Raw genomic sequence first — 18,345 nt, 5'->3', positions numbered from 1 at the left:
GAATTCGGAGTTACGATAATGAAAACTACTTAAAAATGTTCCATCCAAGTTAATGCATTGGTCGGTAAGACCGGTCCGAAAAAATGTATCGATTTATTAAAATTGTCACAGGGTATTTAACCGATCTGGCTCCACTCTTCGCGAATCCAACGATCTTCCATCGACACATTTGGGTCTTCGTTCAACCTAAAAGCTCGCGTATTTTTGCAAGGGTGCAAACAACGCCTTTCGATCAATCTCGTCGCGAGAGCGTGCAAAAAAATCTGTTACAAAAACAGCTCAATCCTGGGAAGACAGGATACACAGAGGTCTTCCGTTCGATCACGAGCCGAGCGTCGTTAATCCGACATTGATGCTCTCGCAAACAACGTTTCGGCCCGCTTTCGTAATTCTTGTCGAAAACGCGCGTGAGAGAGAGAGGGGAGAGATACATAGGTAGATAGATAGATAGATAGATAGATAGATAGATAGATAGATAGATAAATAGATAGATAGATAGATAGATAGATAGATAGATACATACATAGATAGATATATAAATAGATAGATAAATAGATAGATAGATAGATAGATAGATAAATAGAGAGATAAATAGATAGATAGATAGATAGATAGATAGATAGATAGATAGATAGATAGATAGATAGATAGATAGATAGATAGATAGATAGATAGATAGATAGATAGGTAGATAGATAGATAGATAGATAGATAGATAGATAGATAGATAGATAGATAGATAGATAGGTAGATAGATAGATAGATAGATAGATAGATAGATAGGTAGATAGATAGATAGATAAATAGATAGAGAGAGGGGGGAGGAGGTAGATAGATAAATAGATAAATAGATAGAGAGAGGGGGGAGGAGGTAGATAGATAAATAGATAAATAGATAGATAGATAGATAGATAGATAGATAGATAGATAGATAAATAGATAGATAGATAGATAGATAGATAAATAGAGAGAGAGAGAGAGAGAGAGAGCCCCAGCGAATTTCCCGCGCCCAGAGGGTGGAAGAAGTTAAATCAGAAATGGTGGCGCAAATTTGCTTAATTATTCCACGCGGAGCGTTAACCAGTCGGGAGAGCGCGGTTGCCGCGCGTTTCCCTAATTGTAGTGGTCGTTTATAGTTGAACGACTCTCGTCGCGTTGCAATTGTCTGTTGTCAGGAGTGCCACTCTTACTTCCGGCCAGTGTTAAAAGGCTATCATCTCGAGGACGCCTCGATTTTTTTTTTTTTTTCTCCCCTTAACAGCCTGGACAAACGGAGCCAGGAGTATTTACTTTGAACCGCCTTATGGCCTTTCGAAAAGTCCTTGGAATTTTTTCCTTCGCTTTCGAGAAGCGGAAGGAGCAATGGCGAATCGATGGTCTCCGTGCTTTCTGGATGAAATGTTGTTCAACGAGTTCGCGTTCGTCGGTGGAGTTAAGCGGAAAACATTCTCCGAAGAGTTCGTTGCGTTATGAGGATCCGGCGAACTTTTCTTTTTTTTTTTTTTTTCATTCGCCCGTGTTTCGAGGGGAGAGCGTTTTCGTTAATTTTATTCCGCTTAATTTCTATGGTTGCGCGCGACGCTTACACCGATCTTGTTTCATTTCACGGTTGTTCGGAAAATTTAACTTGTACATGCTGCGTATCAGTTATAGAAATTGATTCTCGGTTTTTCTCTTTCAAATAAATTTAACGCTTACCTATGAATCATTCAACGACACTTCGATCTTCAAAATATTTTCGTCAATTTATTTCTGCGTCAACCATTTCTCAAATAGCTGGTGAATCTTCTCTTAGAAAAAATATGGCGATTTCGAGTCAACGAAATCGTTGAAACGATCGAAACAAATCGTAAACCAGATCTGGTGAATAAAATGAATTTTTAAATTAAGAATATTTATTATTTTAATCTTACTTGTATATTAATATCTTAACGCGACGAGAATACTTACATGTATATTAATATCTGTACGTTAATATCTTAACGCGACGAGAAGAAAGTCTTGTTCGAGTAAGTACTGCGATTAAATTAATTCAGGGTTCGAGAATTAATTTGTTCCAGCGAAACTTCACCGATGACTTTACGGTTGGAATTTTAAGCGAATAAGGACTCTCGCGAAATATTTATTTTCGGTCGAGTTTTTGTGTATCCTGTGGAAATAACGAAGGTGGTGGAAAATTCAAGTTTCGAAAGTGTCCGCAGAGTGTTTGCAACTTACTTGGAGTGGATCTAGTGTTTAGAATTTCCTAGGTGGCCGTTTCGAGGGTCAGAGCTTCTGGAATACCCAACGCCTCGCAATTGTCTTCCAGAGCCTACAAACCCCGTCTCGTGTCGCGCGTCAACAGTGCTTTTGTCTGAACGTAACCCGGTACCACACCGTGTCTAAACAAACAGTCCAAACTGGCCTTTATGGAACGACACATTTAACCACTTACATAGAGAAATCTGAAAGTTTTCATAACAGAGAGAGACAAGTTGCCGGGAAAAAATTAAAATTTTCTTTTTCTGTACGATCTCTTCGTGACGATTTTTGAAACCAACAATTCCGTTAAAGAATCGTCTCTAAGGTTAAAACAAATAAATCTGTTTCGTTCAAGGAGGAAATCATTCTTCTACGAACGATTTTTTTTATATTCATGAAGAGTAACAATTTTTAAAACAGTAATAACTTCTTTGTATTTACGAACAGTTAGAATTTCTATTTAGAAACGGTAATAATTTCCAGAGGCCAAATCTGGAATTTACAGAAGATGGTCGAGATATCTAAATTCATACGAATTTTGCAAGAATCGGTATTCACTCGCACCCCACTTAGGGTAACAAGCAACTCGTAGACCGTGCTGTCGTGCAAAAGCAGGACACCAGGGCCCAATAGAGCTCGTTCGTTCTCAGCAGTAGTTGCACTTCTTACTTCCAGTAGTTATTCGTAATAGACCCCTTTGAACGTAGTATTGCATACCGAGTAATCGATCGAAAGAGTATCTTCCACGTTCCAAAAAATTACGACTATACGTGATTATACGTAGGAACCATCCGATCCATTTGCCTTTAAAATTTATGAAATTTATTTCACACTTTGACCTTTCTTTTAAGGTCACTTTAAAAATCTGCGCATATACATTTATTCAAACTTTCGACTCAATGGAGCCTACACGAATATAATCCTATCAATTCGAAACACAAGGTATTAATCACTGTATTGTATAATATTTTTATTATTATACTTAATGTATTTATATTCATTGCATTATATCTACATATTTATCTACTGTTTAATTAAATACAAGTCGTGCATAAGAGAAGATAATTTTAGCATTACTTTTTATTCACAATGTTACACTTCCTTCAGCTATAAACTCGGTCAAAATTTCCAACAATACCGTTTGAATCTTCTCTTACAATTTCAAAATAGAAAATTTACCCAGTGTACCCAAAAACATCTACCGAAAAAGTCCAATAAATTTTTTTTTGGAGGAATTTTAGAAATTAAGAAATCTATTCAACGAACACAAATTACAATACACTGTATAACATTATTTTCCCAATTGTTTCGACACGAATTGTGTTTCAATATCTCGTCCGGTTCGAGAATCGTACAAGAGACTGTTGGCTTTGAACCGGTCAAAGATCTCTCCAACAGGATCTTCGGCTCGGACAAAGCGGCGTGACCTTGCCACGTTAATAGAGTCGTTACTTTTTCTGAAAGACGAGCGGCTGCCACGGTGCATCTACATATGAATGTCGAAATCCCAACGGGTGCGCGTACACGCGCATCTACATATTAATGTACGCGCACCCTCAAGACCGACGCGCATTGTCGCGTCCCCGGTAGATGCATAGGTACACGAGTGCCTCGGTGCACGCAGCACTCGCGCGTTAATATAGCTGGTGGCCGGAGAGGGTGCGCGGGATTACGGCTGTACATCTATCACGCTGGAATACAGCATTGTGCCAGAAATCCTGATGGCATGCCCATAGGCCGCAAGGATCGCTGCGAGACTCCCTACTCTAACGCGCGAATTATCCTTCGAGGGCGCGCAACTCGCGAATTTACAACCGAAGACGATGCATTTTCCAACACGGAGGGAGACGAGATGAGACGGACAATTTTGTAACGAATTAATGGATCCTGTTTTTCATTTTCCCGCCGTGAAACGATTTTTCGAACGAGATGTGAACATTTGGGTGCCATCGTTGGGACTGATTAGAATTTTTATTTTTTTGCGAGCTTGCAAGTTTCTGGAAAATTTTTGAACTGTAATATGAAACTTTTGAGTTAAGATTGCGAAAGATTTGAGAAATGTGTGCTGCGTTGGATGACCTTGCTCCAGATTTAAAGTCGAACTCGAACTCGTCCTACTTGAACGCTGTTTTTGAGTATCCTACTATGTATCTTATTGAGTATGTTCTATTTGATACTAGTTTCTTAGTATCTGGTTCTACGTTACGTGTAATTCCAAGCGTAAATTGGACCCCAGAGTCGTTCTCTGTTTGATTTTTGAATACAGCCTGGAAAAATTCGTGTGTTCTTTAGTCGGGCACAGTAAGTCTGTCGAGACACTGGGAAAACTATGTAACAATTTACCTTTGGATACGAGAATCTATTTCTTCTTTTCTTTTTAAATTTCATAAATCCACAACATATGATGATAAATTTTCTTTATGCACCATATAGGAATTTGTTTCTTTTTATTTTTTATAATTCTATGAATCATTGGTTGAAAAACCCTGAATTTTACGATCACATTTATTCCAAAGACTCGATACACATGGATCATTAACGCTAAAAATATCTTTCTTAAACTAGATAATTAATAATTAATAATTAATCGTCACTTATTTCTAACATCGATAGCTACACCCCTTATCGTCGAATCTTCGCATCCATGTCCGATAAGAAATGCACTCACTAATTCAAAGACCCCACTATTTAATCACAATCATTTCAAGGACGTGAAACGCACAGATCGTCAACGCTAAAAATATTTACATTCCTCGAATCTACCAATCATCAATTTCCACATAATCGTTACTCATTCCTAGCCCCGATAACTACAACCCTTATCGTCGAATCTTCGCATCTATGTCCGATAAGAAATGCACTCACCACTGGTTGAAAGACCCCAGAATCATAATCATTCCAAGGACGTGAAACGCACAGATCGTCAACATTAAAAATATTTACATTCCTCAAATCTACCAATCATCAATTTCCACATGATTGTTACTCATTCCTAACACCGATAACTACACCCTTTATCGTCAAATCTTTGCATCCATGTCCGATAAGAAATGTACTCACTAGTTGAAAGACCCCACTATTTAATCACAATCGTTCCAAGGACGTGAAACGCACAGATCGTCAACATTAAAAATATTTACATTCCTCGAATCTACCAATCATCAATTTCCACATAATCGTTACTCATTCCTAACACCGATAACTACAACCCTTATCGTCGAATCTTCGCATCTATGTCCGATAAGAAATGCACTCACCACTGGTTGAAAAACCCCAGAATCATAATCATTCCAAGGACGTGAAACGCACAGATCGTCAACATTAAAAATATTTACATTCCTCGAATCTACCAATCATCAATTTCCACATAATCGTTACTCATTCCTAACACCGATAACTACACCCTTTATCGTCAAATCTTTGCATCCATGTCCGATAAGAAATGTACTCACTAGTTGAAAGACCCCACTATTTAATCACAATCGTTCCAAGGACGTGAAACACACAGATCGTCAACATTAAAAATATTTACATTCCTCGAATCTACCAATCATCAATTTCCACATGATCGTTACTCATTCCTAGCACCGATAACTACACCCCTTACCGTCGAATCTTCCTACCCAGATCCACTAAATCTTCCCCCGCGAACGTAAGAAAATCCACGCACATCTCCACCTATCGAGAGTCATAAACGCGTCCAACGATTCGCGGTCCCGGGAACGATCCCCACGGGTTTCGAAAGATCGATCGAAGAAGCTCTAACCCGAAACTGGGTGCAAGTTGTCTGTTTTTCCGGCGTGCAGCTTCCGTTAGATCGATCGAATTTACCACGGTCCGCTCGCCGGCTGACATCGAGAGATTCGTTATCGTCTCGGAACAAGATTTCGCCAGGCCATAGCGGGTTAGCTGAGGGGCCGGGGGAGAGGTCGGGGGCTGCCTGAAATTCGCCACGTCCCGGAAATTCAGGATTCAGCCCGGGTACGTGAAGTGCAGACTCGGTCCCCTGCTCTTCCGAGTATCTTCGCTCGGTGAACCATCCGATCTTCTCGCGCCATCCGCATTCCGCCTCTTACCCACGGCCTATTCCACGACAGACCCCTTGTGCTTTACCCGCTACTTTGCCGCCACTAGAGCATAATCACCGGGTTGAAACACCGCTGGAAATCCGCAGCCGCAGCCACCGTGCACCGTCGAACGTATTAGAGACCGCTTTAAACACTTCTCTCGCGATCGTTCCCGAGCGAAAAATCCGCGACGATGTATATACTTCCGTGCATGCGCTAGCTACGCGACCGAGAACTCGCGTGGATCGAAGACACGCATGTTTTGGGAACGTCAGCTTCGGCAATTTTGCAATCCGCGATGAAACGGGTGTGAGAATGTTCAGGTTCGCGAGTGGTACTCCAAGTTGATGAAAAAATTAATGTACGAGAATCGAGAAGGAAAATTGACGAAGAGACTCGACTTGGAAAATTTTGTGTCGTCGTCCACTGTTTTAGAGGAGATCGAAGATCGTCCAGACGTTGCTGAGTGTAGAGTGTGTTCCAGAGGGATCGTGTTGTTTTCGAGATCGTTATTAACTGATTTCTAGTTACGTTTGTTAGCAAAATATTCGCGTGGATCGAAGATACCCATATTTTGGGAACGCTTGATTCAGCAATTTAACAATCGAGAAGGAAAATTTACGAAAAGACTCGACTTGGAAAATTTTATGTGTCGTCGTCCAGTGTTTCAGAGGAAAGTATATTCTAGAGGGATCGTGTTATTTTTGAAATTGTCCTTGGCTGATTTTTGGTTACATTTTCCAAGAACTTGGTGATATTAGTAAAATACAGATATGGATTGAAGATCTGCGTACTTTTCTAAATGTCAGCTTCAGCAATTTTGCAGTCTGCTTAGAAGGAAAGAATGTTCAAGTTCGCAAGGTATTTAGGGTAGATTGGGATCTCATTCGCGAAGACATCGTGACGATATTGCTTGCTAGGTGCAACGTGTTAAAGATCATCTAGACGCGGGTGTAGTGTACGTTCGAGAGGTATCGTAGTATTTTTGAGATCGTCATTAGCTCGTTCTTGGGTTATTATGTTTCTTAAAGAGTTGAGTACTCGTGTCGATGAAAGATTCAATTATTTTAGAAACGCCTGTTTCAGCAATGTTCAAGTTCGCGTGGCGTTTAGGGGAGATTGAGATCTCACTCGCGGAGACATTGTAGCGATATTGCTCGACAAGTACGACGTGTTGAAGATCACCTAGACGTCGCTGGGTCTAGAGTACATTCAACAGGGATCGTGTCATTTTTTCGATCGTTTTTAAGAAGTATTTCTGAAAAACATTAATTGACTTTCTTCGGGGAGTATTTTCTGGGTAACGCTGTATTTGCAAGATTAATTTCTCAGTGTCGTTCAACGCATGGTTAACACACATTTTACCACCAAAGAAGCATTAATTCACGCAGCAGTTTCTTCGAAACTAAGAAACTAAGAGAGGCCAACCCACAGAACGAACGCATGGAGCTCGTAGACGTTGCGAAAATTAGTAGAATGCCCTAAACTTCGTGATTGGTGAATTTCAATCCCCCGTCTATGGAGCTAGATTTTATAGAGAATCTTCGAAGGAGAATCCAAACTTCGATGGAAGACAGAATCAATTCGAATAGATGGAACAACTTGCTCGAGAAACGAATACACTTCGAGAACGAAATCGACCGGTTTAGATCCCTAGTTAGACCTTGAACACTTTCCACGTTCGAGTATAATCGTTAAATATTACTATAGAGGGAAGACTTCCAATTATCAAACGTCGATTCTGATGAAACTTTGCCACAAATGTTCGTTGCTTCGATCTAAAAACTATGACGTATTTCATTGCTGCTACTTTGAAAGAATCTGAACGAATAAACCACCCCTTATGTTAGAACCAATCATTTTACATTAATTCCTGTGAAAAAAGTTTTGGAATGAGAATTGTACTATTTCTGAAAGCTAGTAAATTAATGAGAGAAGATAGTCGACGATTTTTCTTTATTTCTTTTTATATTTAATAAACGATCTAACTTTTTGGAACGATAGAATACATACTTGGCGATTGATTACGATTCTCAGTTAATTGTATCATATAGAAATACTTGAAAAGTTTCTTTCGATTTATATTCCGAGTACCAGTTTCGAGACACTGGTAAACGGTGACCAGTGAATCTGGTGACAGCAATTGGCTCGTGAAATTATACGAGAAATTTACGACAAACTTCTCCTGTTTGTTGAGAGAGTCTTGTTAATAATACTCGAAGACTATTATGGAATAATGGTAATGTAGCTCGTAATTCTTCTTCGTTATCGAAACTGCTTTTCATTCTCACTTGCGAATATTCCAAAGTCATCCCCTTCTGCTTCAGTTAGTGCTCCACCGTCACTGGAGCGTAATCACCATCGTGGAACGCTGTTGAAAATCCGCAAGCGCAGCCGCGTACCACGTGGAATGCATTAAGTCGGTTCAGACGTTCTTTAAAACCGTTTCAGACATAAAAGTATGCAACCACATTTTTTTTTTATCGTCGTTGGAAAATTCTTTAACAAATTTATTTAAGATTGAAATTTCTTCTTGTTTCGTCCGAGCATTCTGTTAAAAATATTCCTATTGTTACGTAGTTTCAAATTTAAGAAGATACTCCCCCAGAAAATATTTTATTACATCGTAACTACGACACAAAATAATTACAAACACGATGATATACAGTATTTACCATCGTTTAGAAAAAGTTATTGCATTCATCTGGGGTGTTGGTTTTTTAAAGAGATAGTAAATTATCTTGATAATAAAATTGTATTTTTCTAAAGGAAATAAATAGAGAATATATTTTCGTAGTAAGCGCGAAGAAGATTTAAAATATTGATACTTTGTTTCGATAGAGATTTTAAAAATAATGGAAAGCAAAGTGATTAAAATCGTGCAATATTTTTGGAGCCACTTTAACGTGTGCATCGGAGATAACGATATGTAGTCGATGACAATTACACGAATTCGAATATGGATCTACTTTGGGTTCGTCGTGAGTTCTGAATAATTTTAACGTGAAATTCGGTGCTTCGGAAAATTCTGTAATCCCTCGAGAGCTATGCGAGATAGAGGCAAGGGAACCGCCTTCACCATGGTAAGAGTATTTAAGAAACTTGTTGGAAGTGAAATATGTACGATGAAACGGTTTTTGGGTAACTAACCTTATTAGATTGTAACACATCGCTTATCTCAAACCTCGAGCGCAACTATTTTGTGCAAACTACTTTGGAACTTCTTGCATCGGAACGATATAATAACCATTCTATATTTTCCAACATTTACCAATCGTCGAAACATTTCGATTGTATCTAAACCTGAAAGCTAATATTTTCGTGTATTTACAGACTTGTCATTTGGTAGCGATTTATTCGAAAAAAAACAACAACAATTTGACTGCGTTTTAATAAAAAAACTTTGGATTAAATATCGACAATTCCTGTATTTTCGTATGACAAAATTTTCACATCGCTAAAATGACCATGTACGTACGCAGTAATAAAATATTTATAAAAGAAATCGAATAAATATTCCTCCCCTCCTTCCCTCGGATTCTCGTTGAATTTTGCATTAAACATCGAATCATTTTTCATTCGCTCGCAACGAGCGACCGGATAATTGAATCCTCTGGATTTCGGGGAATAATTACTCTCGATTCAACCGATAAACATTTTTCCTTTTGTCGGTGTAACGTGAACATTTTTTTCTTTTTTTTCTGTTTTTTTTTTTTTTTTTTTTTGTTCCACCGCCGCGATTCACTCGCGGGCCGTGTGCAGCTTCGTTAAAATTTTATTGTACATTATTAGCACCGGTGCAAAATTACGCGGTGCTCGATATCAATAAATTAGCCGCGCCGCAGGACGTTCTAAATTGCATTTACTATTTCCCTGCAGGGCATTAAACATAGAACGACTTTCGTAATCGCAGTTGTACTAGGATTCGATTACACGGCTACCTAAAATTTAATTAAATCGAGACAACCTTCCCGCGCTGTACTTTTCGGTGCCATTCAACGATGATCGAAAATTATCAAATTTAATTTGCAACCGATGGTAGTATATTGCCTTCGACGATCCGTTTCCCACGCGTTTTATATATATATTGTTTACATTGTATTTAGTTACAAATTCGTCGATATTATATCGAGTAATCGTAATTAATTGTCATACGAGAATTGTTTAGTAATCGAGGCCGCTCTACTCTGTAAGAACGTTGTATAATTTCGGAGAATTATTATATTTCTACTGGACTTCAATTTTCAAATGTTATGCTTATTCCAATATGAAAATATCGAATATCGTTGCGATTCTAGTTTCGCAGTTCGATGATCGCGTTTTTCACGAGCTATTAAAATTTCAAGTCGAAAGCTTTATTAGTTTCGGAGAGGTCACTTCCGTAAGCTTGAAAAATGTAGTTTCAAGAAAAACAGCTTTAAAGTTTCAGTAACGAGCGACGCATCGTTCAATCGCGACTTTCTACCGCAAAACGCCACCGTCTTTGAGCTCCCTTAACTTTGTCAATTTTTCGAATTTTTCTTTACAATTTCACTAAGGAATTCTTGAGATTACAGAACGATGAGATTATGCCACAAAAGCTCGATTTTTTGGTCGCGTGAAACGTGATACCACTTTCGATACGTTCAATACCGAACGTCGTCTGTACACCTGCGCGCTATTGCAATTCTGTTCTTTCTGATATTCGAAACTCCCTAACTCAAACATCTTGCCCGATCCTTCACCATTATTTCTAGTATCTTTACTTCGTATTCTCAATTCCCAACATTTCATTTCGATACTTATTTCGTACGCGTTACTCGTTACAATTTATTATTATTACCACTATTTTGTACCCTGTTTCACTTGTACGTGTCTCTAAGGCTACACGAGTAACGTAAAAAGAGAGATGTTTATGATACAAAAATCTCTCAAATACCAAAGACTCCTCAAATGTTCTAGATATTGCTAAAATAATATTCAATAAATTATCGACTTCCATCTCCAAACACACATCGACCTTGAATTCTCAAACAAAAATTACAAACTATATCGTAATTATATTTCTCGATGTGCCTTTAACGAACATCGAACACGTGTTCTCATCAAATATTCCACACACCGCCAAAATAAATTCAAAGAAAACGATCGTGCAATCTTTTCTAATCATCAAAGTTCCTTCGTTCAATCACTTCCAAATTCTTCGAAACAATTACGAGCTTGATCGTAATTGTTTCTCTCGATGTTCCTTTTACGGACCGGAGGTCTTTAACCAAGCACCGGAGGTCTCGTCTCCATCTTCTTTTTCTGCAAACGTCCGGGTACGCGGTCAACGGGCGGTACTTCTCGCTTAACGCGTTTTATTTCGTATACGGTTAAAAGCGTGTGCGCCGCATTAAATAAAATTACTACAAACGCGGCACGGTCTGTGGCGGACGGTTTTCCGACCGAACGGCGGTAGCGAGAGCGTTAATTCTCCATCCATCCCGTCACGACGAGTCGTAGGATCGGTTGGCGCCCAGAAAACTCTGCATTTCCTTCTCGCGTTCCGCGCGAACGGCGCCCGGAAAAACGGAAGGATAATTCCACGGGGAATGGAGGCAACGCGAACGCGCCAAGAGACAGGGTGGGGGGCAAAGAACCGGCATGGGGAGGGGAGTGGGAATCCGTGTAGGATGCGGAGAATCTTCCAAGTAGTGCTGGTCGTACTTTGATCAGGCGCAGTGGATTTACGCTCATCCTCGGCAATCTGCCGTCTACCCCCCCTCCTAACCATTTCTCTCTCTCTCTTTCCCTTTCTAACTCTCTCTTTCCCTTTCTAGCTCTCTGTAGCTCTCTCTTTTTCTTTCTAGCTCTCTGTAGCTCTCTCTTTTTCTTTCTAGCTCTCTGTAGCTCTCTCTAGCTCTCTCTAGTCTTCTCTAGCTCTCTTTAGCTCTATCTAGCTCACTCTCTCTCTATATCTAGCTCTCTTTAGCTTTCTTTAGCTCTCTTTACCTCTCTCTAACTCTCTCTAGCTCTCTTTAGGTTTCTCTCCCTCTTTCTATAGCTTTCTCTGTCTTCCCCCAGCTCTCTCTCTCTAGCTTTGTCTCTCTCTCTCTCTCTCTAACTCCTTCTAGCTCTCTCTAGCTCCTTCTAGCTCTCTCTAGCTCTCTCTAGCTTTCTCTCTCTTTCTCTCTCTCTCTCTAGCTCCTTCTAGCTTTCTCTCTCTTTCTCTCTCTCTCTCTAGCTCCTTCTAGCTCTCTCTAGCTTTCTCTCTCTCTCTAGCTCCTTCTAGCTCTCTCTAGCTTTCTCTCTCTCTCTCTCTAGCTCGTTCTAGCTCTCTCTATCTTTCTCTCCCTCTGTCTCTCTCTATCTCTCGTCCGTGTCGCAGGGACGCCCGCGCGACGTCTTTGAAGCACGACTCGTCGCGTCGTAGGCATTTCAACGAGCCCGAAGCGCTACCGGAAGTGCCGCGGCGATGCCATTACTGGTGGAAAGGGACGCGCGCCGAACCAAAGGAGGCGAACAGTGGCGAGAAGTTGGTCTTTGATTTTTCCACCGTTGTAAATTACTCCGGTTCGATCGCGTGGAACATGAGATCGAAATAATTGCTCCGGAGCGGGAGGTTCGAGCGTTCCTGGAAATTCAAGGGTTGGAATTATGAGGGTGGTCGAGGCCAAACGAGCTGGAAATTCCGTTGGGAGATGTTTAGAACTATTTCGATTATTAACGAAGACGAATGTACGTAATTTATAGAACGACGCGTAAAATATTTTCTTCACGAAAGAAGTACGTGTCGAAGTATGTATGATGTGTAATCGAGCGATCTTGACGTTTGGAAGTTAAATTAGACTGGAATTATGAGGGTGGTTAAGAATAGGCGACTTGAAAACGAATGTTTATGAATTTTCTTGGCAAGGAGAATATATGTGAAATTATGTACGTAATCGAGTAATCTGGACTGTAGAGAAACTGGGTCACGGACCATCGCGTTAAAGACTAATGAAAGGAAAGAAATAGAGGAGAGAATAATTTCAATTGCCATTGGAAAACAATCTTTAAAAGCAAGTGTCTTGTTAATAATGTTAGTTTCGTGTGTTTGGGAAAAAAACGTAGCAATTTTTTTAATTAATTTCCTTTACGAAGCACTTAAAATCGTAAAAGAATTAATTTTGCATAGATTTGTCTTTTACATTCCAAATTGTGAAATATCGACAAAAGCCATCTTCGACTCCCAATATTTGCACAAACAGGTTCTTCCCTTTATTTTTCTAATTTTACAAATATTCTCACCGAATCGATACGATATATAATATTTTCGAAATAATTTACACCAAAACCCTACCTACGATACAATCTTGCTCAAGGTACTCTCGAAAGATTGCACAGAGCCAACGAAGAAATTATTTGCCCAACTATTGACAGGGAAAAGAATAGAATTAACCAGGTCACGAGATCCCCACTTTTATAAATAAGACGGTGGATAAATTTTCTCAAAGTGTCCAGCTCGCGGCAAAGTAAACGAGACTCGATAAGAGTGAATCGCGTGTACTCGTCATCTGCTACGAATCGCTGTTGCAAACATCTATTTGATTTTTCTCGTTTGCTTTTTCTCGCATCCGTTTTGCTTGTTCGTTAACTTCGCGGCTTATTTAACAACTTCTAACCGAGTGTTTGCGTTATCGAGCCACGTTCACGGAACGAGAGTCACAGACGTAACGCTTCGCTTTGAAGATGCCGGTGTATAGAGAGGCTGGTTGGAATTTCTAACGACCAACGCGAGTAGATGATTTTGAGGGGAACAGGAGGAAATAACGACGAGGGATTTGAAGGATCGCAAGGATGACGAGCAGTCGGTTGTTTCGTTCAATTTACGACTGTTCCATCGCTACCCCTAATTTAGTTTATCGCTATGTTCGTAAGACTGCGTAATGACTCTTGAGAACGCGTTTGAGTCGAGCTTTAACGAAGATGAGAATCGAGATGGAAAGCAAAGGCACTGATATTTTTCTCCGATAAAGTTTCTTCGAATGTCTCGTTTGATCTCTCTTCGAGAGGCAATTTTTTTCCTCGATAAATTTTTAATGAAAATTCTCCCGATTGCAGAATTCCTACGATACTTGCGATAAGATTGCAATATTATCATTGTTCCTCTGAGTTGTCATTCAAACGTGTTCGATCGTTCAATTTTCTTTCGTTTGGTAATTTAAATAAGATTTGAAGTGATCGATCGTGATAAATACGATCGAATTCATCGAACGTTCAACGTAATTGTTTCGATCGTTCATCAAGGGAACGAATATTTCCCGACGCTTAAATTCTTAACTTCGTTCTCGAGTAATTTATCGGTCGTTCCATTGCGTACGATTATGTTTACAGTCTTCTTCTTTCCTCGAAAAATTGTTATACAACAGTGTACAAGCACAGCTTATATTTCCCTTTACACTGTTAGCCAGAGATTTCTTAATCTTGTTTGCGCGAGTTTATCGAACAAAAAGTACAACGAACGATAGGTTCTTCATTTTACGAGGAAAAGCCACGGCATCAGGAATGCATAGAAAAATCCCTATTGATCCGGTATTTATAGGACAAACATAAAAAAAGAAGAAAAAAAGAAGAGAACGTCTCTGTCTTATCGAAATAAAGTTCTTAATAAAGGATCGTGGTATGTCGTGAAAAAAGAATCGGTGGATGGAGGAGCGTCTTCCGGAATTTTCGTTATTAACGAAATAAAATTACGATACACGAAACCGTCCTCAATCGTAATGTAAAATATTCACGCGGTTTATGAAATATTTGATACGGTCGGTTCATTATTTGAAACAATGTCTAATAAAAAATATTCGATGCATCGAAACTTCGTCTATGCAAATTTTGCGCGAGAATCATTCAGGTACAAATTGAATCTCACCGTGAACACCGTTATTACTTAGATACCATTGAGCTTAATGAAACGTAAATAGCCGTGACGGTTGTCAAATAGTTGAAGCAACCTCACCGATCAAGTGACTATCAGCTTGGTCTCCCTGACATTCCTCGCATTGTTCCCTCGTTGGATATCTTGGTAGCATAAGCGAAGGCAAACAATTTCGGTGAACCTAATATTGATAGCTTTATACCAATAGGGACGAGAATTCCAAGACTGTACAATTATTCGTTAATGTTGTGCAACATTTGAAACGAGTCGATTCTTCGTCCAAAAATAAATCCAAATTATGGAACACATCGTTTTCGTACGAGGCTTTCTTGTCGAGAAATTTGACTTTGAAACTCGTTAATTGTGTCCACACTCGATGTAAATATTTTAATAACAACCCGCCAGTACAATGTGTATTCCACTTCGCGTTTATCGGTCATTTAACGCACTATGACGTGCCAATAATTTTCGTTCGAACGTACTCGACGAACAGCTAGTATCGTAAAAATTCTTTTGAAAATAGAATCTCTTTTTAAGTTCGATTCTACGAATTTGATTGTTTCATCGAGCAGCGAGGTATCCAGTCCCGCGGCGCTCGAAAACGCACTTAATTGTTTCGACAAATGAAACGATACAAAAGGAAGAATTTACGCTGCTCGAAATAATTTGTCGGGTTATCTACTCGACCGACTCTATTGTTTACCAACACACCCAGCGCATAAAAAGTTCCAGTATACGGTATAAAAACATTCGACGAAAATAGTACCGTATAAAGTGCATTTCTTTCGTCCGCGATAATTACCTCGGTCTCCTAAACTGTGCGCAAACGCGGTCAATTATTTCGACCGTTCAACGTTCATAATTTCTAATAAATACGAGCTCGTTGGTGAATTAAAATTAATTTCTACAAAAAGTTATCAAATTATCTGTATCGAGAAATAGAAATAAAAAATACATTATTCCCATTCGCGAACGAACGATACGCGCTCTCGTGCAAAGAATTCTCGGTTGCTTAAACACGCGCCCCGAACACAAGGTTTCTCGGTGATTTTTCTCGAAAACGAGGCCTCGAACGAGAAACGATCGCTCGGTATTTTCGATGCATTTTTACGCGTAGTATCAACTGGTGCTCGTTCCCGCCACGAATTATCCACTCGGTGTGCGTAATTCACCTGCACCCCCTCCGGTGCGACACGGAGATTACGACGAGGATGCGCGCAGGTATGCACGTGCACGATATTCGAGGTGCGAAGAATTAATTCTCGTGATCTACGGTATCAGAGGGACCGTTGCAGAGCGAGCGGGTGTACGGGGAGCTCTTTTGAAATCTGTCGACGATTAATTCATTCGAAAGCTGCAACACGCACGAAACGAGCTACCCCGGGGTAACACAATTTCGGGAAGACGATACCGCTGCAAAGGGTATTATATATTGTCGAGGTACAAAGCGCGGTAGGGCCCTGGACGATGGGCGGAATTTGTTCGTGCGAAGACGAAATATCTCGACGTAATTACGCGGCGCTGTACACAGATGAACGCGACGAGATTACACGTAGAAATAATTCCCCGCTACCGATGTTCTGTTCCAGATACAAGTGTACGGCTTCAACGCGGAGCTGTATCACAACATGAGCGAGGCGCAGCACAAGAGTCAGGGACTGGTCGCGATCTCGTTAATGGTCCAGGTAAGCCGACAAAATTGCTTTCCACGCTACGAGCGAATTTTCGGCCACTTTCGACCCTTTGAGTCGTTATAATTGCACGCGGGCAACCCGACCGAGTGAAACCCGTTCGTAAAACGCGCAACGTCGATTTCGGTGAAACTTTACGAGCGGGAGAACGCTCGAAAATACCAGACTGGGTGTGTATGTACTGTTTCGTGGGCAGTACGAAGATCAAGGGTCGAAACCATCTTGCGAAGTTCAAACGTCGGAGTACTATATCTTGAGAACGATCGAAGAATGATCTTTTCGGCGCGATGGTCAGGACTTTCGATGAGAAGGAATATTGTAACGATGTTAATAGCAAGATTGGTATATTGTTTAGGAATTAGTTTCATACACCATGTGCGCGATATTGGTCGTTGTCGTTTGAACGATATCGTTACAATTGTACATTTTTTATCGTTAGTTGACTGGTGACTACAAGGTTGATCGTAATAATCTTGGTTCGTTGTAATACATTTTATGTAGAATTTTTTATGGTTTATAATAATCTTGATCGTTGTAATACATTTTGTGTAGAATTTTGTATCGTTTGGAACTCTTATAAATTGTTATTACTTCGTGGATGTAACAGTGGAGAGTATATAGATTCGTGTTGGAACGTGATTGGGATCGTTTGAAAATGTATCGAAGATTATTTCATTATTTTATCTTTCCATGGGAAATAACGATAGTAGGTTTATCTTGCGTCAGAGTTGCATGTAATATAATTTGAAGATTGAATTGAAATATTATACGTAAAAGTAGGAATAAATATACAGTTACAGAAGAAAGGTAATGTACAACTATTTAACTCGTTAACCTTCTTATCAGGATTACGATTAACCTATGTATCTAGATCAACATTATGATCCTAGTAGAAAATATAATTAACTTAACCCGAGTTAGATATATGATACTATATAAATAATAAAGAACAACCTATTTCTTTTCGTTACAAGCTAAATTAATATACCATTACTGTACATACTTTCGATGTAACTTTTAACGAATAATTTTTCAAAGTACATGCACAAAATTTTCGCCAAATTTACAACGACAAAGTACGCCACTGGATTTATTAATAACAGAAATCCGTTACACACTCTAGAAAATCCCAAGAATTCTTAAACAGAACTTCGGTACGCCATTTAGTGCATTATGGAAGAACAAGGGAAACGAAGCTCGAGCCAGCCACGATGCTTTTAAATCAACGTCTAAATCAAGCCGTCGATGTTGATTCTCTTGAACCGGTTTTCCCGAAATCAGAAGCACGAACGCCTGTTTTCCACGTTTGTTGCTTCGTCGTTCCAGGTTTCCACGTTTCTTATACCGGTACGACGATTCAGGGTAGAACGCGATCGTCGGGAGAAGAGAAAATGTGAGTGTACACGAGCAAAGTGGAACGAGCAGGCGAGAGCAGGATGTTTCCTTTCGAAACTTTGGAATTTGTTCTTGG

The 18,345-nt window shown here is 39.7% G+C and overlaps 1 protein-coding gene across 2 annotated transcripts in view; it reads left to right on the top strand.

Annotated features, from left to right (window-relative positions):
• Positions 1-18,345, top strand: part of Carpa (Carbonic anhydrase-related protein A) — a 334,325-nt gene that overhangs the window by 280,241 nt on the left and 35,739 nt on the right. For both annotated transcript variants that reach the window (XM_076312333.1, XM_076312332.1), the window contains exon 5: positions 16,773-16,868. In XM_076312333.1, the coding sequence (XP_076168448.1) occupies positions 16,773-16,868 (96 nt within the window). The remainder of the gene's footprint in view (positions 1-16,772; positions 16,869-18,345) is intronic.

The sequence above is a fragment of the Ptiloglossa arizonensis genome, chromosome 5 (assembly GCF_051014685.1).
Source record: "Ptiloglossa arizonensis isolate GNS036 chromosome 5, iyPtiAriz1_principal, whole genome shotgun sequence".
Taxonomy (NCBI): Eukaryota; Metazoa; Arthropoda; class Insecta; order Hymenoptera; family Colletidae; genus Ptiloglossa; species Ptiloglossa arizonensis.
Note: the sequence above shows the minus strand (reverse complement) of the source record. Positions and strands in the feature narration are given on the sequence as shown.